Raw genomic sequence first — 24928 nt, 5'->3', positions numbered from 1 at the left:
TTTGTGTCTAGATCTAAGAGGAGCTGAAGATCATTAAAATTCTTACTATACTGAATGCTCAAAAATCTTCAGAAAATTCATTGGCTGTCTCAAGAATACCGTGATGCCTTTACCTTGCATATCCTTGTCTGTATTTTGGAGACTTTGAGTAATTATGCAATGACTTACTATAGGGCAAATTAAGGAGTTACTGGGGTTGAAATAAATTTTCTAATTATAAGTTACAAATTAAATGTGAGGGGGAAATGGCTTTTATATTTGCAGTAAGTAGATCAGTGCTTGCATATTCAAAGAGGGTGCATACAATTGTTAATTTTTTATTACAGTAGTTCCCAGCAGTGATGAATATCATTACCAAATAGTGTTGACAATCATTTTCTGTTTTCAAAATTGAAGATTTCAGTGTGATTTCGTTAACTTCCTATTTGCTCAAGGTTGTGTTTTTATAATACAAGTAGTAACATTTTTATATCTGTAGTAATTCATGGGTCAAAATATTGTAGGCATGACTTGGGAACAAATCTGCCAAATTGTTTAATTTTTTTTTTTCTGCAGCTAGTCACACACATTTGACTGATCTTTTCAAATTACTTACTGAAAAGAAACAGAAATGTGGAATTTATTTGCATTCGTTCTAGCTGAGTCTCATCACTCCAGTGATAGCATTTACTGCACTTTTGCTTTTTATTTGAAAACGAGTTGTCACTCCTTCTGGTGAAAAGTTCAGTCTCTGCTCTTCAATCTATCCCATCCGTTCTGTTCTTGCTAATTGTGCATTTTCTTGGGGTAGTATTTGCCTCTTATTCAACATGTCAGCTTTCTTTGGATGAATTTCAAGGTGTTCTAGGAAATGGTGAACTGGGTAAGACTTGAACTGCTTTAGTTCCTCATTGAGAAACAATGAGCAAAAGCAGAATGAGGTAAGTGTTTTCAGGAGGAGACATTCAACGTGCTTGGGAGCACAGGGAAGAAAGATCCAGTGGTTGGCAGTTCAGGGCTCAGGGTGGAGAGATAGGGGAAGGAGGTGACTTTGCAGCAGGGTCTTGAAAGAGTGATAAGATCAGGAGGAGTGAGAGCCGAGCGTGGTAGCTGATGTCTGTAATTGTAGCTGACGTCTGTAATTTCTTTATTTTCTATAAAGCCACCTTTAATTAGTATCCATGATATTATTTTATATCCCTCACTTGATAAATTCTTCCCAGAATTCTGAGATAGGAAAAAATCTCCTGTCTCATGAAAAACTGGAATGTTTATTTTAAAAAATCATAAGATAAGGGTAACTTGTAGTGTTTCCCTTTTTGCCTTGGCTATTGGGAAACTCAGAAAGTATTTTTATTTCTTATATAGCAGCTATCATCCTTGACATAGCACTTCTGGTACAATTCTTTCTTTTCCATGGCCCTTCTTTCAGCCACATAACTGTAGGTCTCTTATTTTTATTAAAAAAAAAAAAACTATTTTGTATGTCTAGGGTATAGACAAAATACTTGTCCACAAACCTTAAAGAGATGAGGTGAAGAACCTCATAGAATATCCACTGAGGTACATAATTTAGGTGGTTCATACGGCCACCATCTTGGGCAGAAATCTGTGAGAAAGTCATGTTCTCTTCCAGTGACCACAGTGCAATTTCTGCTTCCACCACACACATGGTGTGAGACATTTAGAAACCACAATAGTTAAACAAATCTAATCATATATTTAAACTATTAGAACCAGTTCCAAATATCAGCGGGTCTGCAAGCATCCCTTCGCATCACATATAAGGTCTGACATCCAAGGCCCTAATACATTTTAAACTCCAACTCTTGTGCAAGTTATCTCTCTGTTCTTATCTTTACTTCTTTTGTAAAGAATTGACACTAAGCTGGCTCTTAATCTAACCTCTCTGGCAGAGTTGAAAGAGTGTCCATTCCTTTAGGGAAAGTGGGTCATAGAAATGCCTAATTTTCAGTCCAGGCTTGTTCACTACATCTAGGTTTCTTAAGTTTATAGAATATTTTGCAAGCTGGGCTATTTGTTCCCAATTCAGCCATTCAAATAAACAAACAAGTATTTAGCCCTAGTAAATGTGTGCTTGGTGCCTGGGTGTGGGAGTGAGGGTGGGGTTGGAGACCAGAGATTAAGAGACTTCGTATTTCTCTCAGTAACAGGAAAAGGGATGAGGGTATACGGCAAAAGGAGAATGAGGTAAGTGTTTTCAGGAGGAGAAATTCAACGTGCTTGGGAGCACAGGGAAGAAAGATCCAGTGGTTGGCAGCTTGGGGCTCAGGGTGGAGAGATAGGGGAAGGAGGTGACTTTGCAGCAGGGTCTTGAAAAAGTGATAAGATCAGGAGGAGTGAGAGCTGGGCGTGGTAGCTGACGTCTGTAATTGTAGCACTTTGGGAGGTGGAGGTGGGAGTATTGCTTGAGGCCCGGAGCTTGAGACCAGCCTGGGTAACATAGTGAGACCTCATCTCGACAAAAAAACAACAACAAAAAAGAAAATGCCTGGTGAGGTGGCAAGTACCTGTGGTTCCAGCGACTTGGGAGGCTGAGATGGGAGGATTGCTTGAACCTGGATGCTGGAGGCTGCAGTGAGCCATGATCACGCCACTGCATTCCAGCCTGGACTGCAAAATGAGACACTGTCTTTAAAAAAAAAAAAAAGAGAGAGAGAGAGAGGGAGGAGGTGGGTTGAAAGAGTTAAGGGGAAGGCAAAATGAGAAATGACAAGGTGATTTAAGGTGTAAATACCCGATAACTGAACAACGGAGTAGAAGAGAGGGCCAGTTATGAAAATGAAGCCTGGGAATTTAGAGAAGCTTTGCGCCCATGGTGCAGGGCCTGGCACCAGGGAGTTAGACTTTCTGACAATGTGGACAACGAGGAAGGATATCATTGTTTCTGAGCTGAGTGGGCACAGGCTGTGAGCAGTTGATACAGGAAGATGACCACTGATGCCCTGTGTGACACAGTTTGGAGATGGGAAAGGCTGGAGGAAGGGAAATAGACAGCAAAGTCCACTTCTTTTCTTGCATGTTTTAAATTAAGTTGAATTAAACATTACACATTAATGAGAAGATAATAGAATGGATATACCCAGAGAATTCATTCTAACCAGTGCAGTCAAACATCAGATTAAAACATTGGATTAGGGCCTTCTGGCTCTTTCAGAATTTCTGAAGGAAAGCTTGATTGTGTAGTTTAGATTTAGTGCATGATGTTTTCAAAAAATGTTTTATTTTTGAGACAGAGAGGGTCTCAGTTTGTTGCCCAAGCTGGAGTGCAGTGACACCATCACAGCACCAAGCCTGGCTAATTTTTTATTTTATTTTTCATAGAGATGAAGTCTCCCTATGTTGCTCAGGCTGGTCTCAAACTCCTGGACTCAAGTAACCCTCCTGCCTTGGCCTCCCAAAGTGCCGGGATTACAACCATGAGCCACTGTGCTTGGCCCAGTGCATTTTTGCTGAGGACACTTCTCCTAAAATCCCTTTTAATTCGCTCCTAATTTTTTTTCTCTTATCTGTTCAAGAACTTTTACAAAACTGCCACTGAGGCTGAATGCACCCTCATTCCCGGGGAACATGGGCAGAGGGCCAGTCGGTTGTCTGTTTCATGACAGAACAATGTTCCTATGTACTGGAGCTTTGGACAAAAAGAAACCATCACGGGTACTCAATATCTGACCCTCATTATGTAGCCATTGAGACCCTCTGCCCACCTACAAAAACAAATTCTTAAGAGTAAGTGTAAAAGAAATAATATACGTATGTATAATGGAAGGCATACACACAAATGTAAATACATAATGGATAATGGATATTCTATTGGATAATAGACATGTTCAGGTAATCCCTTAATTTAATCGATAGTTTTAACTTTTTTTCACCCATTGATAACAAAACAAAAACCAACCAGCCAAACAAACAAATCTTACCTCTGTCCTTGTCCCTGCAAAGTTGCTGGCTTACTGGAATGGTTCAAACACCGCAGCAGCAGGCAACAAAAGGCTAAAACTCCCAGGATCATTAGCATCTTAGAAGTGGCTAGAAAGGGGAGAAACCTCTTAACTGCTGATATGTAATTAGAGGGGCCTGTGTGAAAACATAGATGCCTTTGTGGGTATTGGCAGGTGTAAGGGTTTCTACTTGTATCTTGACTAATCCGGGACAAACGAAAACTCCAAATCTCCACTTAAGTAGGACCAGCTTTCACGGACTTTTTCCACTTTCCAGAGCCAGGGATTAAATTATTGATTAATGAATTAAAGCATGAATTGTTACAGCTACTTTCAGTGGGAAACACTGAGGTATACAACTACTTCTATGGAACATACAGCCACTTGCAATAGGTTACTTTTGTCTTCTCTCTTCTCCTCCTGCAACTTATTACAAATCTAAAATACCTTACTTTTAGGATTATGGTTTCAAATTATATCTATTTTTACATGTTACAGAACTATCCCCAAGAGACTGCCTGCATTAGGGAAAAGCTGATATGTCTATTTGCACATAAGTACCCAAGAGACACGGTGTCTGTTTACAGGATGTGCTGCTCCTCGTTGAAGGTAACTTGCTCTGAAGCTACATTCACATAGGAGTGGGGCTGAATACACTTTCCCATGGTGTTCATGTCTCCTCCAGCCTTATTATTTTAAGAGCCAGATTCTAGAAATATCAGTCGCTCTTGGCAAGTTCTGGCTCTGTTGGGGGCTCTCTGCAAACTCTGCTTTCAAAATGCGTGATGCTTTAGGTTTTTTGAACAAAACAAAAAAGTACAGTAAGACAACTACGATTCTCATCACTGCCTGCCCAGTTGACAGCTTCTCACCTGACTTCCTATGATGTATCTTTTGTTTGAAAGTTCCCTGTAATCTAATGGCAGCTGCTTTTAGTTCTTATTCACTTATTTTCCTTGTATGATGAGTTATCATGGCTATAGCTTAGGAGGACTTGCTAAGCTCTCAGATCTCATTCTTGGTAACTTTTCCTTTAATTCTACATCAAGTAAGGTCATACGGATTGAACATTCTATGTATGGCAGGTATAAAGTGTCACATCCATACTTGAGATTTCATCCTTTTCTTGACTGATACAGTTAGAATTTTGGACCAACATGAAGCCATACATTGTACATTGAGTCTTCTGTAATGTGCTGGTAACCATCTCCATTTAGCGGTTCAATAATTTTTGACAATACACCTGCCAAGCTAGCTTTCCAACTTGCCTTCTACAGAGAGTTTCGTGTTGAAAATTCCCTAGAGATGTGGCTATGACTTAGGTGTCTTTCAGAGTGACTGCTCTTCTGGTTCATGTACAAAGTGGGGCCGGGCTCAGTGGCTCACTCTTGTAATCCCAACACTTAGGGAGGCCAAGGCAGTTGGATAATTTGAGGCCAGGAGTTCGAGACCAGACTGGGTAACATTGTGAAACCCTGTCTCTACTTAAAAAAATTTATATATATATATAAAAATTAGCTGGTATGGGGTGCATGCCTGTAATCCCAGCTATTTAGGAGACTCAGGCATGAGAATCCCTTGAACCTGGGAGGCAGAGGTTGCAGTGAGCCGAGATCATGCTACTGCACCCCATCCTGAGTGATGAAGTGGGACCCTGTCTCAAAAAAAACCAACTCCCAAAACAACAAACAAACAACAAAACAAAGCAGCCCTCTCTGGTATGTTTGCTTTTTTGAGAATTGTTATCCACAGAAACAGTTCCTGAATAACGACCTCAATATTTTTAAGTACATTTGCAACTTGTCGACTTGCGGAATTCCTAGAGGACAAAAAGCATGTGTTAATACATCCTACTAGGTCTTACATCTGAAAACTTGGGCTATCAAAGCACAATGAATTCAAATGACCTTGATATAAAACTTTGTCTTCTTACTTTGGAGAAGAGTCATGTGATCCTTGTTTTGAGTTTTGAGTTTTGTTTTGCTTGATATTACAGGAGAGTACACCTTGGCAACTCTCCTGGAGAACTTTGGTGTTCCCCTCAGTTTTATCTAAGTCTAACATACTTACCGTTCATTTTATGCCATTTGTCTTAAGTCAGGCCCTTTGGTTTCAGCTTCCTTTACTAAGCCTTGCATTCTTCCATTCAATTCATAGGCATACACTACTCATTAGTCCTACAATATACTAAGTTGACAGTTGGCAGTTATTAGGCTCTTATTATAAATTGGGTACCATTTTAATTATATGCATTAACTCACTTACTCTTCACAACAACCCTATAATTTAGGTATTAGTGTTATTTCCACTTTACAGAAATGGAAATCGAGTCTCTGGGAGATTAAGTCACTTTCGCAGCTCCTAAATGAGGAAGCTAGTATCCAAATTAAGACCCATCTGATTCCAAAGCCATAAGGATATACAGCTTCCCTACATAACTCCAGGCAGACTCTTTCTGGTTAGAAATGTACAATTCTTCAGTCAAAGGAGTATATGTTCTGAAATGAAATTTGGAGACCACAAAATTAAAGATAAATAGCAGATCTAGTCCCAATTTTTTTTTTTTTGTATTTTTTATGTCTGATTCTCTAGACAGTCCTTGGGTTTGTTAATTTATTATTATTTTTTCCTGTTCTAAGGAATGCTATTTCTGCTTAAGTGCTGCTGGATTTGGAAATCATTTTCATGACTAAATATTTGTCTGCCTGGTGAGAGCCCAGCGTAGGGCTGTGCTGTCCGTAGATACTCAACACTGATTAATGGATGGCCGTGCACGTCTGTGTGGGAGTCGTGTGCTTAGGATCTGCTCAGCTCTCCGAAAGCAACAGAAATGATGTGGGGAAGAAGAAAATCACAGGACTGTGATCCAACCACGATCACGGCTTTCTGGATTGGACTTCATCTTCTGGAGGGTCCACAAGGTCCAGGTACAGGTGCAATGGGAGTAGGGAGCCTGGTGTTTTCTTGAGAGATGGTTGGGAGATGCTGCAGAAATGAGATTCCAGGGCCCACTTCCAAGATTCTTATCGAATATGAGAGAAAACTTGGTTCTCTAATGAGGACTGAAGAAAATCAAATATTTTTTTAATTGACACGTTTTCTATTATTATATATATAAAGATGATGAGTAATATGCCATATCAGATGGTTTATCCAAACTGTTAGAACAAGAGCTGAAGCGTGAGTAACTTTGCAGGGAACCTTCTGGGAAATTCAAGCAGTAGAAAGTGTCAATAACCAGCCATAAGTTCATTTACTACCAAGTCATCCTTGAAAATTGTGGGGGAACCAAAAGGTTCCCCCAAAGTGCACAGTGAGATACTTCTGGAGGAGAGGAAGGAGACCAAGAATTTAAATTTGCTTCACTACAGAGCCAAATATCCATGTGTTGCCCAGGCTTGTGCAGTTAATAGAAAGTCTGGGGTCAGCCACGTGGCCTGGGAGGGAGTGACTTCATGATGAATGATGACTGCTGAGTGCCTTTCTAAATCTCAGCAGAGCTTTAAAATGTGAGGGCACTCACTTGCAAAATCAAATTTGCTTTGGCGTCAGAGAAAGTAGGAGGAAAGCCTCAGTTACTAGAACTAGTATAGCCAGTCTCGGGCTGGGATGGAATATATCCATATTGTGTAGAGGGGAGTACAGCAGCAAGCTCATTGAATGGCACTGATCCTCCTGGAAGCTCTCTGTTTCGGTCTCATCGTCTGCATGAACAGAGGGTCCATTTCAACTCTAATATTTTATAAGCATTGATGAGCATTTTATGAGCATTTGACTCCAATATATCTTAAGCGTTAGTCAATGGGAAAACTCCACATAGCTTGAGGTTTTGATGAGAACTTCTCTATACATCTCTACCTTTTAAAAACTCCTTTTGTGTCACCTACAGAACTCTTCATAGCAATAGAGAGGCCTTATGAAATTTGATAATCTGGTGCATCAGAGTTTTATTAATATCCTACCCCCCCAGTGCTGGCAGCAAACCTCACCATTTTGTCCTCCAGAAGGAAGGTGACTTTTAAGAAGCAATCCAGAAGGTGTGTTAGGAAAGTAAGTATTATGGCCAGGAGACAACTTATTATGTGTTTGCTCCTTAAACATATGAAAATAAGGCAGCTCATGTGAACAAAAATATTATGGAAATATGTGTATAATTATGCCCAAGCAATAGGCGCGCATTTATAAAACCACTACCCTAAAATAAAAGTTAAGGGCTTGAGAAGTGGGAAGGCCTATTTTCCAATACCAGGAGCAGTGTGGCTCTCTCAGTAGCCAGGAGGTGGAGACCCCCACCCCGCTGAGCCACACGGCACACCTTTTAGGGTTGATTCTCCCAGGCAAGGCCTGAAGGAGCGACTGACATTTCTCTTAAAAGAATCGATCAGTCTTTGTTTCCTTCTGTCTGCTCATTTGACCTTATTTTGTTTTGAAACAGAGAAGAAAGAAAGAAAGAACTAAATTGGTGGGGTGGACTGGAGTAGGCTGGGGGGCGGGGAGATTGAGGCACAGGGAGGAAAGGAGAAGTCCATGCTGTGACACCCACAGACAAGATCACAGGCTGCTGATCGTCACCCAGGATGTTACTGTTTGCTTGCTGTAGTCTTATTTGTTCCTGCTTTTCTCATTTCAGATTCTCACCCTGATGTAATAAGTCACTGTCTTCCCAGCCATCATCCTCGTATTGACAAGCAAATGTCACCCACGTTTGACTGACATCTGTTGCTCCTGAATGCAAAAGTATGATTTAGGAATCAATTCTACTTATTTATTTAAAGCCATTCTTGTGTGTCTTATGTATTTGTTGGTGGGGTAACTTGCCTGATATCTACCCTGGAGGCCTTCCAGTAATATGATAAACCATGCTGTTCCTTCTGCAGCTCACCCACTGAGAATGGGGGCTCTTCTTTCTTGTATTTCTCCTACTTCTCCCCTCCCTCAATGTACATTCGGGAAATCTGCTATGGAGCTTATAGAACTCTTTCCATATGCTAGGAAAAGACCTTGCCCAGCACTTGTGCAAAAGCTTCTTGCTTGATCTTTTGACGCCATTTTGACAAGTGATTATTTCTTGTACATTTAGCGACTTTAAGTAAACGCAACTTCAGGGCCATTGGCGGTATCCCCTCAAAAGACTGCTAGAACTGTAAGACTGTAAGTAGAGTACGTATGTATGCACTCACCAGAGTGCAGCATTTGTAAAAAGGACCAACCCCCTCCTCCCCCAGATGCGGTGGACATGTTCATTTAAAATCATTCAGAAATGTTCTTTGGCTTTTCAACATACCTCACTGTTCTTGGGGTAACATCTTATTCATTTAGAAGGCAGAGGAGGAAACCCATCAGGTTGAAAGAAAATCACATCTACCATCTGGAAAATTCTAAAAGGCCCTCCTTCTGTTAACAGTGGCATTTTGAAAACACCTGAAGCACTGATTGTAGAGGAGCTAGCAAAGAAACATTGTCAACTCAGCCACCCTCCTTTCAACCTTCACCTCCACCCTCCAACTGGGGCTGCTGGCAGTGGGGAAATCCGGGATTTAGGTGTGACCCTTGAGCTCTGAAAGCTGTCGCACAGCTGTCTCCCTCCCCCAGGTGGGTCCAGCAGGACCTGCCATCGCTTGGTTCAGCAAGGGAGTATTCAGAATCTCACTGTTCATCCATGTGCAGAGAGAGAAAAAAAGAGAGGCCGAAAAAAAAAAATCCCACATTGTCAGAGTAATGCCAAACTCTCTCTGAGTGGGATGAGCAGAGCAGATGCTGCAATGAGATGCCAAAGCGGCTCCCCTTCCTCTGTGCCTTGGGTGCCTATAAATTGCTCCGGCGCGCGTTTGTCAGCCTCCTCTTCTCCTGGCAGGTGGTACCCAGGCAGAATTCTGCCTTCAGTCTCTCTCTCGCTCCGCTCCCGGCCGTGAGGCGCTCGCCGCTGCTCGCTCGCTCCTCCGCCCCAGCTCTGAGCCTCGCCGTGCCGACCGTGCCCGCCGCCGCCGCCGCTGGGCGCACCCGGGGGACGCCCGGGCCCACGCGGGGCTTTGGGGTGCGCGTCTATTCGAGTTGTGGTGGTGGCAAAGGAGGAAGAGAGAAAGGAGGCAATTAAAAAAAAAAAAGGCAGCGGACGGGCGAACTGAGCGAGCGAAAGAAGAGGAGGAGGAGGCAGAAAAAGGCAACTTCAGACGGAAAGTTGGTGCGAACTGGCGCAGTCTGCAAAAACGGAAAAGTCGATCGCAGGCGGCGGCGGCATAAAAGTGTGAGCTGCCCGGGCGAGCTCAGGAGGCGGCGGCTGGCTCTGCCCTCCCGGTGGCCGCGCCGGCGCCGGCTGCAGCCACAGGTGCGAAGGAGCTCGCGGGGGGCGAGGGCGCCCCGCGCACCCCTCCCCCGGCCCCCACCCCGGGCTCGGGACTTCGGCTCAAGTCACTGGGCGCCCGCGCTCCCTCCCCAGCCGCAGCCTCCGCGGGGGGAGCAGGAGTCGGCAGCAGCGGTCGGCGCACGCACGCCCAGGGGAGTTGGGGTTCGCAGGGGGTTGTTTTCGGCTCTGAAGAGGTCCCCGCCCAACCTTCAAAATTCTGTCCAAAAGCAGACAAGAGGATCGCCCCGCGCTGAGCCGGCTGGTGGGCAGCAGGAGGCGCCTGATCGCCGCCGGGGCGCTGGGGGTGGTGATGGTGCTGCTGCTGGTGATCCTCATCCCGGTGCTGGTGAGCTCGGCCGGCACGTCGGCGCACTACGAGATGCTGGGCACCTGCCGCATGGTCTGCGACCCCTACGGGGGCACCAAGGCGCCCAGCACCGCTGCCACGCCCGACCGCGGCCTCATGCAGTCCCTGCCCACCTTCATCCAGGGCCCCAAAGGCGAGGCCGGCCGGCCCGGGAAGGCGGGTCCGCGCGGGCCCCCCGGAGAGCCCGGGCCACCGGGCCCCATGGGGCCCCCGGGCGAGAAGGGCGAGCCGGGCCGCCAAGGCCTGCCGGGCCCGCCCGGGGCGCCCGGCCTGAACGCGGCCGGGGCCATCAGCGCCGCCACCTACAGCACGGTGCCCAAGATCGCCTTCTACGCCGGCCTCAAGCGGCAGCATGAAGGCTACGAGGTGCTCAAGTTCGACGACGTGGTCACCAACCTCGGAAACCACTACGACCCCACCACCGGCAAGTTCACCTGCTCCATCCCGGGCATCTACTTCTTCACCTACCACGTCCTGATGCGCGGAGGGGACGGCACCAGCATGTGGGCTGATCTCTGCAAAAACAACCAGGTGAGCGCGGGCGGGCGGCGGGGAGGGCGGGGAGGGAGCGCGGGAAGGTGCGGGCGAGAGGGAGGAGACCCCGGAAATGGGGGTGGGAGCCCGCGGAGGAAGGGCGCGGCGGCCGGGCTCCCTGGAGCGACGGCAAGGGGGGACGCCGTCCCACCCTGGAGAGGCGGGGGTCGTGCGCGCAGGAGGGCGCCCCGCGGCCTGGAGAGGGCGGTTCTGGAGTCTGGGACCCTCGATCGGTGCGCGCGCCTGCGAGCGCGACCCTCGAGGGGCGGGAAGCCGGGAGCTGGGTCCCGGGGACAGCTCGTGCGCTGGGGAGTCCCGGCGCGGGAAGCGACCCCTGGCCGTGGGATCCTCCGCAACATAGGGTCGCTTACGGGCTTTCTGGGGAGTGGAGAGGCCTGGGGGAGTCCGGAATGGGCGTGGCAGGGTGAGGGACTCGGGGGTGGTAGACAAAGGCCGGAGGGAGAAACAAGGGCCTCGAAGGAATGAGTCCAAGCAGGGCTCAGCCACAGCGGAGGAGCGACCGTGGGGCTCGCCGTCGCCGAGTCCTTGCGGTGTCCCAGGCCGTGAAACTCACATATAGTCAATTTCAAGGCGCAAACTCCAGTTTCGTTTTCAGCCAAAAAAATAGCGGAGGGGAGAGGCAAGGAGTGCTGTTAACAAAAAGAATAGTTGAGATTCGGGGGTTCATGCGGTGAAACACAGCGCGCAGCCAGACTCAGAACCCAAACTCTCTATGGAGTCGGAGGACGCTCAGGCAGGTGGCCTGGGGGGCGACTGGTTCGAGCCCAGCCCCGGGTCTATCGGCCTCTGGACCAGCCGGCCAAGAGGATTTGATTCCCTGAGCCGGTCGGCGCCGCTACAAGGGCTACGCATGGGTCTGCAGTATTCTGCTGGAGCCACTTTACTGTGGAGAAATTCGAGGTCATTGCAAAACCGAAGCTTGTTTGATCTCTTAGTCAAAGGAGGAAAATAATATTTGTAACTACCTAAAAGTGTAATGGGACCTTCTGTGCACGCTGAATCAGTAGCCACTGAGGCAAGGCCTTGCAGCCTGCAGCCTGCGGTGTGGGCTGAGTTTCTTGGTTTTAACTTTGCTTATTGAGTGGCATAGGGGATGGCCCGCGACCCTGGCATCGCCATCAAGAGACCTCCTCTCCTGCAGCAACTTTGACTTAACGAGGTCTATTGGGCTTTAGGTAACTCGACCCCTGGACATTCAGAGATTCTTAGCTATAACCCAGGTTTCTGTTAAGCACCATTCAAGCAGGATTCGGAAGACCTACTTCAGTGTCAGAATTCTTTCAAAAGTGAAAGACCAAAAAAAAAAAAAAAAAAAAAAAAAAAAAAGTCCTAAATGCGTAAGAGAGAAAAAAGACAAAAAACGTCCTGTTCTCTACCCTATCCTACAAATAGCTTAAGGGACGGACCCTCAGGACACATAGAACAAAAAGAGGAAAAATGGCCACCAGGAGGCACTGACAGGGTTGTTTATTATAGTTATTATGCATGAAAATAATATTAAGATAAATAAAAATTATTCACAGAACAGTAAAACAGTTATAGGCAAATGGCTAAAACGGGCAGGACTCACTGTACCAGAATGGAGCTATTGAATCACCCTCACAAAAAGGCTTATGAACAGTCCCTCAGCAGGCAGCCATGAGACACCCCTTTATTTGCAAATTGGCTCTCTTCTGACTCAAAGGTCAGGTCTGGAAAATACAATCGGGCTGAAGAGATGATTTTTAGAGGTATCAATTAAAATGAAATGATTCCAATTTTATCAGCAAATGTGTAAAAATGCTCACATCTTTAAATATCTGGAAATTGCAATTGCATGAAAAAAGCAGGGATTAATACATTTAAATTAGTTTAAATGTTGATGTCTAGACTGCTGAGCCTGTGTATATTACACTGATTTGAAGAAAATAACACCATGTAGGTGTTCTATGTGCGTTTTGTTTTTAAAATTATTTCATTGTTTGGGGTGTAAAATCTTCCTTTGTATCACACTAGCACACACATTCCATGAGGATCAGGAAAAATAGTAAGGTAAAACAGCTGACCTTATATGTATAAGGCTTTTCATTGGTAATATTAAGCTGCTACTTCTGCAAAAGGTATGCAACAGGTAATTCAGAAAAATAAATCTATAGTGGTAAACATTTTTTTTTTAGTTCAGTGTGGACTATTTTGGAAAATGGTTACTACACTACTACTGTTAAGGAATTTTATCTCTAGATGAGAACTATTTTGTCAAGTCCAGTCTGCAGGCAGTTACAAATGAGAAATCTTATAAAATCTTTTTATTAATTTTAAATAATACTTCGCTCTTGCTTTTCAATTATATTCTGGTCTGATCACTTCTTAGAATGGCAGGTTCCCTCTCTGAGCTGACTTAATTTTTCATAAAACAGAAACTCAGAGATCCATGTCAGTGTAATGTTCTATGGATTAAGTGGATTTTGAGAAGCACAAAAATTAAACTAAAAATGCAGTTCCCTCTAAGAGAGAGAAATGCTTCTGGACTGTAACCATATGAGAGCCATTTTATTTATGCTTTGTGTAGAATGTAAGATCACAGATGGAAACATCAAAGACCAGTAAATTAACCTGATGTGCCACTTAACCTTTTGTTTATGATTCCACAGAAGTACAATTAAAATGAAATTACGAGAACATCAGTAGCAATTAATTAAATTACAAATGTCACCATAAATATGATCTCTAATGATAGATCCTCACTAATAAGATAATGCTAAAACTATGCAACCTATTGCAGACACAGAAACATACCCCTAAAATGACCGCAGCTCTCATACTCCCCATGAAGCCATCAACCTAAATTTAATCCTACCATTTGTTGAAAGCCCATGACAGTGCATATTAAAGGTAAAAGTTCAACTCAAATAGCTTTACATTTGGAAAGAGGAAATCTCTTTAATGTTGGTAATCCTTTTAGCAGAAAACATGGAGAAAAATTGCTATTTGAATACAATCACTCTAATGCCACTATAATAAATAAGCCACTCGAATGAAAACTAATACTGTTTCAGGATTAAAAGCATAAAATAATTAAAGACCAGTTGGTACTCTTAAAAATTTATTAGTTATGGCACCGATGCCCATGAAATATTTTTAAAAGGATGAGTGGTTTGTGGGTTGGTATTCGCTTATTAGAGAGATCAATGACATGTCAAATTCATAATCTTTTTAGGGTTAAAGAAATATGGACTAAACACAAAGCAGAATCTAAATAGTTATCTTGTAATAACAAAAGATATTAGAGTAAATTCAGGTAGAAATCGGTCGATTGCGCTGAAGAAAGGATGGATCTTATTCCCAGACGGAATGCTGAAATCACTGTACATTTAGGAATCTGGAAACAGCCTCCAGGGTGAACACATTGCCTTCCTCAATAGTTTGATGGCTTGAAAGAATTGTTGAAGTCACTGAGCTGAATACTAGAGCTTGAAATTTCAAGTCCTGTTATATCTTTAGAGTATGATCAGGTGAGCAGCCATACCAAAATCATGCCAGGTACACTGGAGTATGGCAATTATTTAATTGGGACAGTCTTACGGTACAGTATAGGTTAAAACCTTAGAGAATTACATTCATTAAAAAGCAACCACACTGGCTTGATCCAACAAAGGTGGTGGAAACTGTGAGGGTAACCTTTCAGTCTGTGGAATCACTCTAATGCATTCGCAGGTTTTTGTGGTTACGCCTACTGAATAAAAATGGTGACGTTCCCTCGGTTTTGTAGTTACACCCTGGAGAATAAAAATGGCATTATATTTTTAAAAGGATTATTGTGTCTAAATCAAGTAATTTTGGTATGTCCTGTTTCTCCAATACCTTCATGTAGAAAACCATGTTAAAGCCCAGTAACCCTAGAACATGTCCTAAATACCCAAAGCACTGAATAAAATATGTCTGGTTATTAGTAATAGCTGAGGAGTATATTATGGGTTGATAACTAATGTATTACTAATATAGCTCATGAATACTTTGTTTTTAATTTTTTTCACCATTAAAAATCCAAAGATGAGAAAAAAACACAAGTCATAATAGCAATATCCTTCTTGTAGATTTGTTTCCCTGGGAATTAATGGCTAGATGAAATTAATGAATCAAAGCATTCAACTCCTACAAACTCATGATTAATCTTTAGAAAATATTATGAAGTCAAACTGCATCATTATTTAATGGTCAAAACGGACCACTTTACTAAATTGGCATATATATTGGAGTCAGTGCTTCCAAGCATAATTACATGGTATATTGCTTTCATTATATTAGTGCCTGTTAGTACAGTGTTAAGCAATTCTAAACCCTTTAAGCCATTTTCTCCTTTTGCTATGTGATACCCAGAAAGACATTTTAAAGATACTACTCAAATGACTTTACAAGTTCAGCAGTGTTAAAGAGTCTTCTCCTTTTTTTTTTTTTTTTTAACATTTCAGCATTAACGTGAGACTATATCACAAGAAAATTTAATTGGAAAACTCATCATTTAAATTTTGAAAGAAATGCATGGAAATTCTTGACTTCTGTCTCATTTCTCTCATTTTGCCAAGTGATAAAATCCAGCATATTGTACCCCAAATCATGCATTATTACATAGTGCAGGTTTACAAAACCACTAAATCACTTGCTATGTTATTCAGGGAAATATCATTATAGTGGAATAGAAATGAAACAAGCCACAAAGTAGAAGATGTTTCACTGAAATAAATCAAATCTAAGTCTGCCTGTTGAAAGATTTTCCAAGGCAGAATCACAATATATCTAAATGAATATGAAGCCTAATTTGAGCTAAGGATCTGACAGAATGTCCACAATGCATGAGATGATAGGCAATTTGACTGTTTGTAAATGTCTATCAACTCACTAATGAGATCACAGGCTTACCATGGGCAGATTATAAGCAGCCTCTGTCCTCAAATCAAGCCACATATTTAGAAGCTCCTAAGTGTAAGTGGATAATCAACGAAATCATTCAAAAATTCTTGAAACTTGAGAGGCCTCAGAGCATGAAAATTTAGTCCTTTCTTTAACTTTTAGATATGTTGAGGTTAAATTCTTGATTTAAATGCACATGTCATAGTTAAGTAATAAAAAGACACGATGGAAAAAAGAACTCTGAAAACTCAGGTGATATAATCAAAGATGTATAAATGAGCTAAGCTTCTGAAGCAGCCTGGTAAAGGGGGCTTTACATGAATTAGATTTGGAAAGCCCTAAATCAAAAGACTTTTTCTTTTTCTTTTTTTTTTCTTTGTAAGTAGTAGAGGAGTTGGTATTTTCCTGGGTATTTTTAGCTATTACATACCTCAATTTTCTAATAATTGTGGTGAACAGCTGAACTTAGACTTGAACTTCTGTACTCATAAACAGATGATTAGAATATTGCTATCTGGCTTAAATTAAAATGCAAAAAATACTATTAGTTTCATTTCAAAATGTGATTGGGCATAGGGATCGAAGGAGTTAGAAAAACGAGTGATACAGGAAGATAATAAATTGTATGCATAGTTTAGAATGTGTAGTTAGATAAGACTGCCAGAATGGTCCCCACTGAAGCACTATTTTGTCCCTTTCTGTCCTCCTTCTCACTAACATAGCGGAAACTGCCACAGCACTATCCTCATAAAGCTCTGAGGTCAACATGGACTTTGCTATGCTAAATTCTGTACTATGGCAGCAAGTCAGCTTGTGATGCTACATGAATGGCAAAAAAGAAAACTTGAGAATTCTCGTTTACGCATCCTAATTCTTGTCTGTTTCACATAGGTGCGTGCTAGTGCAATTGCCCAAGATGCTGATCAGAATTACGACTATGCCAGTAACAGTGTGGTTCTTCATTTGGAGCCGGGAGATGAAGTCTATATCAAATTAGATGGCGGGAAAGCCCATGGAGGAAACAACAACAAATACAGCACGTTTTCTGGATTTATTATTTATGCTGACTGATAATGCAGAAACTAAGCTTATTATTCTGAGTTTGAACACTGGATTCGTATGGCTAACGTCAGTGAATCAAGGATCCCAGGGGATGCCAATGGCAGGGCACCTCAGTTGTGTATATGTGGGGAAATCAAATGCTACCTGACTCACATCTGTATCGCTCAGAAACATTATGTAAAAAATATCAAAGCAAGATAAGCAGATGTGTGATCCACTACCGCCAAAGCAAATACTCCTTATCGTTAGTGTCCATGTGAATGAAGTCCTATATAGATCACAAATTTTTATAGACAAATCTAAGACATTGAATTATTTCTTCTATATATATGATACTTTGGTGTACTGTGATCTTGCTGCTTTTATCCATATGTCGGCTTTGGTTCTTGTGAGTTTACCTGCTTATTATGATACTTGGAGTCCATTCATAGTGTGGGGAAGAATGATTTTTGCCCTGCAGGAGAAGGTCTAATTGAAATAATGCTGCTTGTCCCCAAAGAAATTGTTTGCCTTGTACTCTTGTTAACTTTAGAGCTAGACCTGGGAATGATTCAACTTCAAGCCTTAACCTGGAATTTTCTGGATTTGAGGGAATTCCCAAGCCTATGATCATTTTCACATTTTCTTTTTCTTATATGAATTTTCTTTTCTCTCTTTTCTGGTGATAGTCTTTAAAAATAGAGATTGACAGTGTATCATAGGATTACCCTCTAAGTGTGAAAATGTGTAATTATGTACGGTATTTAGAAAAAGCCCTTATGTGTCCATTTTGTCAACTGAATACATTTAGATTCACTGGGAAAGTCAGAGAAATTTATTCTTTAGTATCAAATCAAACCGAGGCTTTTGCCGTCTTTGGAAGAAAAGATTATTCATAACCCAATGCACAAAGGTTTAATTTGAGCTGCTGCATACGTCACCAAGGGGACACTAGGTGAGGCCTTCAAATGATTACTACAAGTCTGTGGCCTGAGGTTATTTTAAAATTAACAATTTCGCATATAGCCAATATGACAACAGAGTGTTTATATTTTATACAAGTATCTGCTAAACATGCACACATATACTCACACACATATATATATATTAGATGAAATGTTTTATATATGTATAAAACATATACATATAAAACATTTATATATATGGCTTTATTCCACAGGGCACAGTGGCTGTATAGCCTCAAAATTTTAATATAAAAAAGTGTATGCATATATACACACACAAACATGCACAAATTATTTAACTTATTTTGGGTTAAAATATATTTTGAATGACAATATATGGAGTAGCAAAAACAGTTAAAATGACTTCTCTTTAAGAGTTATCCAGAAAATTAATTGTATTAGGTCAAAATGCCCTTTATTTCACAGGTCTGTAAGTTAAGGCTATGGTTGCTCTATTACCATATGCCAATCAATACTTTAACTGCATTCTGTGACAGACTGTTAATATGAGGACTGCAGACACCAAGTGGCTCTCCTTTGCAGTGTTTATGAATTACATGCATTTGAGCTATCAATTTTTTTTTCTTTTTTCTCAGGTGGAGTGAAGCTGACAGTACAGTAGATTTGGAGAGTAATACAAATCCTTTCTTTCTGGTTAGAACACACTGCCAAAAGCCATCTCTTTCATCTAAGGAAAAGATTAAAAATGCATGTTGATATCTCCTAACTATCACACAACTTCCACTATTACAATGAAAAATCTGTTCCCCTTTCATTGCCTCTGAAAACTCTTTGACAAGTAGATTTCAGAAACAGAGATTTTAAAAATTTGCTTGCTGTACTGGTGAAGGACATTTGCATTTTTAAAAATTTATTTAAAGGAATTAGTTTGTTCTCCTGGCTCATTCCTCTTTGTTACTTTCTGTTCCAATACACAGAAAGCTTGATCATCTTTGATCAGCAGAAATATCTTTTATTTAGCAAAGCTCAACTTCCCAAGAGTTATGCATGGTGTGCCTATCTGAAGGTGGTGTTAGCTCTGTTGAAATGCCTGGGTCTGAGTAACTGTCATGCTTTTTATGATTAAAAACAGACTCTTCATCAAGAATAATGACTAATTCTAATTGGCCTTTGTGATATGTAAGATAACTCATAAATGAATTGCAATGGATTTTATTTCGAATTAACTATATATTTATCAAAGAGGAATTGGCAGCAAGGGTTTGGAGAATATTTTTAGGTACCAAATAGCATAGTGAGGATTCAACAAAAAGATGAATTTACAAGCAGCAGTGCCCATCACCTAAGTGTTTTAACTAACAGTTTTTAAAAACGTTTTATTTACACAAAATATCAGGGCTGGATACCTTTTAAAGAGGAGGCTCAAGTATCGGGCTGTCATTTCCAATAGATCTGACCTTTTCTTCAGATACATAAGCATTATTTTCTCTGTTTAGGTCCAAGGAAAAACAAAAGGTAAAGGAAATAAAGGGAATATATATAAGGCAAACATTTCTCTTTTTTTGCATTATATCTTACCAATTAATTAAATTGTGGCCTTTGTTATTATAAATGTAATGATTCATTAAACTATATTATGTAATATATTTTGACTTTTATGATTGAATTTTTATAATTCAGTAGTGTTATGTGTTCTTATACAAACTTTGCAAAACAGCAAAATGTATGGCAAAAATAGATACCGGAAAGCCAAAGATATCAAAATCATTTCATTAGAAGAATATAGAGATAGGTGGACAGTATAAAATTAACCTTTCAAAATATTTTTATCATTGTGAATTGGTAATTGTATTAGTCAGTATCCTTTGGGGAAAAAAGTCTCAAAATTTAACTTCCCTTGTTGCAGAAGCTATTTTACAGTGCCATATTATTCATTAAGCATTAATTAAAGAACAGCAGGATAATTAGTAGGATCATCAATATTACAAGAAACATTAGATCGCTCAAGAAGGAAATAATTTAACTAGAAACACTTTAAATTTTCTCAAGTAGTGCAGCTGATAGATTAGGGAGAAAAACAACAACTCCGCTTAGGGGATATAGACTTTAAATCATTGTTTAGAAATAGGTACTTCTGTATTTATTTTGTTAAGGCAAAATAATAGGGCTCAATTAGGCTGAGTAACTCCCTAGAGGCACAGTTGTAATAGCTGGTCTCAGAGAAGGCAAACCCTCCTAGTTCTCATCAGAAGGAAATGATCTGTCATTAGTCCTAGGTAACTGATTAATATCTCACAGTGGACTGGAAATCGCTGAATGTTCTCTGCAAGTTTTATACTCAAGGTGTGAATTCATAAGCAACCATCCTATCTGAAAGTTAGCCATTGCTTAGGGTTCTCTATTAGAATCTTATCAAGCACATTCTCAGTTATACCTCTCAGCAACATTTTAGGAACAACATTGGTGAGTATATGAGAATAGCCGTGACCTCCATATTTCATCAGCCGGGTTTTCGTATGTATGTCATGTGCTACGAGAATTCGATCTTCATAGCCCTCTTCCACCAGGAGACGCACCCTGTGAAAAATGTTAACTCATTAGATGTCATTTGTCTTTCATTTTTGCTTTTCAGGATGCTTCCGACTTTTTACTCATTAACCGATTGTGCTTGTCGTAAAGATACTGCCTTCTACTGTGGCGTGTGTACTGAGAGACCTTTAATAAATATTGTGTGGTGACGATAAAAATATTGCTGCATCCTAGCAGGAACATATCCTTATTCCATGCACACAGAAATTTCTAACCTGTGATATTTATGACAATGCCTGGCAATACCGCATTAAAGATAGCTTCTAATAGGATGTACCAGTTTGGATGAATGACCATTTTGGCATTTCACTAAATAACTTTGTTCTGGATTTGTATTCAGCAATCCTCTCTCAAATGCCTCTCCCTGTGGGCCCATTTTTCAGATCTCATTCTTGCTCTCTCCTTTTATCTAGCAAATAAATATCAAGGACTATTTGCGATTAAAATAGGGAAACAAAAGGAATCTCACTACAAGTAAAATATTCTGAGAGCAAAATCAGTTGGTCTGCAAGTGAGGGGCATTTGATAAGCTACAAAGCCACTGAAAAAAGGTTGGTCAGTATTTTAACCATTTGCCCCTTTGAAGTCTATGGCAATTTTGATTTAGTTGTAGCCTCTTGAGCATTGGATTAAACTGACCAATACAAATATATTCTGTCTTCTTTCCGTGTCAGCAAGATTGCTAAAATAATAAGCTGTTCCTTTAAATTTATAGTCGGTGGACTAAAGAACAGCTTCCTGACTATTCTCTAAAAATGAAATCCTCTTTGCTTTGTTAAATGCTGGAATCTGTAGTGTGAGTCACCTCCTGACAGCCACCATCTGTACGTGTCTGGACTCTGGGCAGTGTCTGTCGTGACTTCCATGGGTCTTTGATGGTAGAAGATGCCACTCGCAGACAATGGCTCTTCTATGGGATTCTCTGAATAGTTTTTTTGGCGTCTAGATTCTAAAGTGGATCTAGACGGACGGACAGTGCCTTCCTCCAGAGGCTGATTATTTGAAAGGTATCTTTTTTGTTTCAAAAGCATTTCTTGGTGTCCTAGTACATGAGTCATATTTAATAACTACTACAGTGAGCAAAACATGGGGTACTACACACACAAAAAAAACTCATGCACAAAGCCCTGCCCTCTGAGAACACATATTTTAAAATAAATTATAATGGAAGAATAGACTTTGTATCTGCAGGTCAAAGGAATGCAAGCACTAGCAGAGAAGAACCATGCCTGTCCTATAAGTGCATGTAATGACTTTTGTGCCACTACGATTTTTTGCCTCGTTGAAATTTGTATACTATCCTGAAGTTCTGATCTGCAGTTACTTTTGGAACACACTCAGTTTAGGGGAATTATCTAAGATAAGTTATACTATCACATAAAAAGACAAAGATTTGACAGAATGCATACACAATGCTGAAGCTTAGGGTGACAAACCTTGATCCACAACTGCAAAGAAGTATCACGGTATAGGAGGTTTTAGGAAACAGTTTCTCCCTGATATTTTCTGGGCATTTTCCAAAATTTTTGCCTATGTTTCTTATCGGATAAATATAATTTCTCACACTATAAAGGCAGATCGTGTGGATAAACAAATTCCTCTAAGATGTCTTGTGTCAGACCTTGAAACACAATGTTATCAAATCATGAAGTAGAATGAAAGAGTATAGAGGACAAGATACTCATACTTAAAACCGGGAATCCTTAGAACCCATTAAGTCAAGAATCTGGAGACTACTTATCTCATGAGAAAGATAACGTTATGGCTCTGGACACACAATCATATCCTGACTATGAAGAAAACCTGCCCCGTCCTGCTTACACTAAAAGATCATCTCTCCTGTTGTGCCATTATATGGAAGAACAGGAGTTACAGAGATGCTGCCAGAAAAGGGGGAGCCACTACAGACAAGAAGACAAAAAATCACGGTAATTATAGAAATACAAATGAGTTAGTGTTTGCAAACAAATATTAGAGAGAGACTACAAAGTGTGAAAAGGCAGAGATATAATAAGATTTGAGAAATGGAGCAGAAGATTGAAAACAGGTGTTAGACACAGAATTTCTGGTGCTGAACACCAGAGGTAGGCAGAAGCGTGCTTCTGTGTTCATGCACTTCAAGGTTTAAGACTACGATGGCTCAGAAAAGGACCCTGTGGTCCTTCCATGCATGATGAAAATCAAGTGTGCAAGACAGTGGGTACTGGAGCACACGCAACCCAAAAGGGCATTCAGTGCTTAACATGGGCTGTCCTTGGGTCAAGCGAGAATGCACGGTTTAATTTAAGGAAGATTAAGCACACACACATACACGTACGTATGGAATAGCACACAGGCATTATATATATATACACAGATTTATATTATAATAACTTTTATGATTTCCATACATCCAGAATAGCTATACTTAGCACAGTAAAGGATAAACAAATGGCTAAAAGGAGCTCAGAAGGAATGCTGGGGGAGCCATCGGTCATCTGACCCTTCTATCTCCTTCACAGATGCCCCTTTACGGATCTTCTTTCTCTTGTTCTAGAAGGTCTGGGAGCCTCATGCGAGACACAGGTGTGCAAAAGATGCACCTCACTACCACAAAGGGGCTTTGGAAAAGGAAGCCGATCCAGAGTGCAAAGTTCCCATTTCCAAGATGATTTAAAAAACATGCGTTGAGGCCGGGCGCGGTGGCTCACACATGTAATCCCAGCACTTTAGGAGGCCGAGGCGGGCGGATCACGAGGTCAGGAGATCAAGACCATCCTGGCTAACACGGTGAAACCCCGTCTCTACTAAAAATACAAAAAATTAGCCGGGCGTGGTGGCAGGTGCCTGTAGTCCCAGCTACTCGGGAGGAGGCAGAGCTTGCAGTGAGGTGAGATTGCGCCACTGCACTCCTGCCTGGGCGACAGAGCAAGTCTCCATCTCAAAAAAAAAAAAAAAAAAAAAGAAAAAAAAGAAAAAGAAAAAAAGAAAAAAGAAATAAAACATATGTTGAAGGCATTGATCAGGAAATCATGTTTTTGAGATTGTGAAAGATGAGAATGACTGAATGCACTGCCCTATTTTAAATTCCAGATGCCCTTAGGCAAGGAATAGTCTCCTCTGAGTATAAACTAACTACTAGGGCTTTAGGGGAACAGGTTCACCTGTATTGAATCGGGTTCCTGGGCAAGTAAATTAAAATAATAAAACAAAAGGAAACAAAGAAACAATACATCTACTTGTCAAATAACTGATCTGAGTATTAAAAGAAAAGACAGAACTTCATTGTTCAAGACAGGTGAAGTCATTTGCTCATGTAGAGTTGAGAGTTGCCATCTTACTTAACTAATGCAACACTGATTAACTAGCTTTCCCTAACGATACTAAACTTGAAGCATAGTACTATTAATGAGGTGATCAAGGCAGAATGCCAGTACTTGGAGACAGCAGAAGGCATACAGACGTAAATGTGACTTCCCAGGGAAAGATCCTCAGGATGTCCCAACTATGACCACTGGCTCAAGATCTTCCCCTCAACCCAGTGTGCCTTATTCAACTAGCAATACTTGAATCTCACGGTTCCTGGACATCACTTCTCAATTCCAGCTTTGCTACTTCCATTGCAACCACTTTTCTGTTCTCATAATTATATTCTAGTTCTTGTTATCATAGGGAACTACTGCTCCCCCTCTGAAATCTCCATCTTCAGTTTCTCACTCCGATCATGTTACATTTTTCTACTTTTTCCACTCACTTCTTCTACTGTGTATATATATACACACACACACACATATATATACACATACACATACAGTATATATATTTGAACATATATATATATATATGCTCCACCCACTTCATTAAAGCCTGCAGTCCAGTTATTTGCCCTGCTATGCTTTTCCTGTCTATCTGCCCATTCCTCTCTATGCTTTCTTCCCTCCAGCTTGGATCCCATGACCCTCATCTCAACCCCTCCATTGTTATCCATCTCTTTCAGATAGAATCCCAACCCTCAATCTCTTGAACTGTTCCCATTTTCTGCTTGTATGCACACAACTTCTCTGGTTCCACTACCAAAACGCAAAACAGTTTTGCTTTTGGAAAATAATCACCAAATCGTGTGCATTGGTGCCAATACACAGGCATGCAATCATGATTTCTAGACTCAACTAGGTCTCGCTCATAACACATCCATGTCAAGATCTCTCTCATTGACCTGACAGCCATTCCTAGCCTTTCTCCTGCTCTACATGGTGCTGCCCTAAATCCACTCTTTGTTTCTCAGGAGATAACCATG

The 24928-nt window shown here is 41.2% G+C and overlaps 2 protein-coding genes across 26 annotated transcripts in view; one reads left to right on the top strand and one right to left on the bottom strand.

Annotated features, from left to right (window-relative positions):
- Positions 1–9780: 9780 nt before the first annotated feature.
- On the top strand, positions 9781–17961 carry C1QL3 (complement C1q like 3). The gene is made up of 2 exons (XM_001149904.7): positions 9781–11185; positions 16988–17961. Exons 1-2 carry the CDS (start codon positions 10598–10600, stop codon positions 17165–17167), a joined length of 768 nt encoding a protein of 255 aa, XP_001149904.1. The 5' UTR covers positions 9781–10597; the 3' UTR covers positions 17168–17961.
- The window catches only part of PTER (phosphotriesterase related), an 80336-nt gene continuing 69686 nt past the window's right edge, over positions 14279–24928 (bottom strand). For 9 of the 25 annotated variants that reach the window (XM_063781427.1, XM_063781431.1, XM_063781432.1 and 6 more), the window contains one exon: positions 19812–20640. In XM_063781427.1, the coding sequence (XP_063637497.1) occupies positions 20430–20640 (211 nt within the window). In that variant the 3' untranslated portion in view covers positions 19812–20429. Of the gene's footprint in view, positions 14965–19259; positions 19552–19693; positions 20641–24928 lie in introns of those variants that run through there. The other 16 variants (XM_063781414.1, XM_063781412.1, XM_063781415.1 and 13 more) reach the window with 4 other exon arrangements.

This window comes from Pan troglodytes, chromosome 8, assembly GCF_028858775.2.
Source record: "Pan troglodytes isolate AG18354 chromosome 8, NHGRI_mPanTro3-v2.0_pri, whole genome shotgun sequence".
Taxonomy (NCBI): Eukaryota; Metazoa; Chordata; class Mammalia; order Primates; family Hominidae; genus Pan; species Pan troglodytes.
Note: the sequence above shows the minus strand (reverse complement) of the source record. Positions and strands in the feature narration are given on the sequence as shown.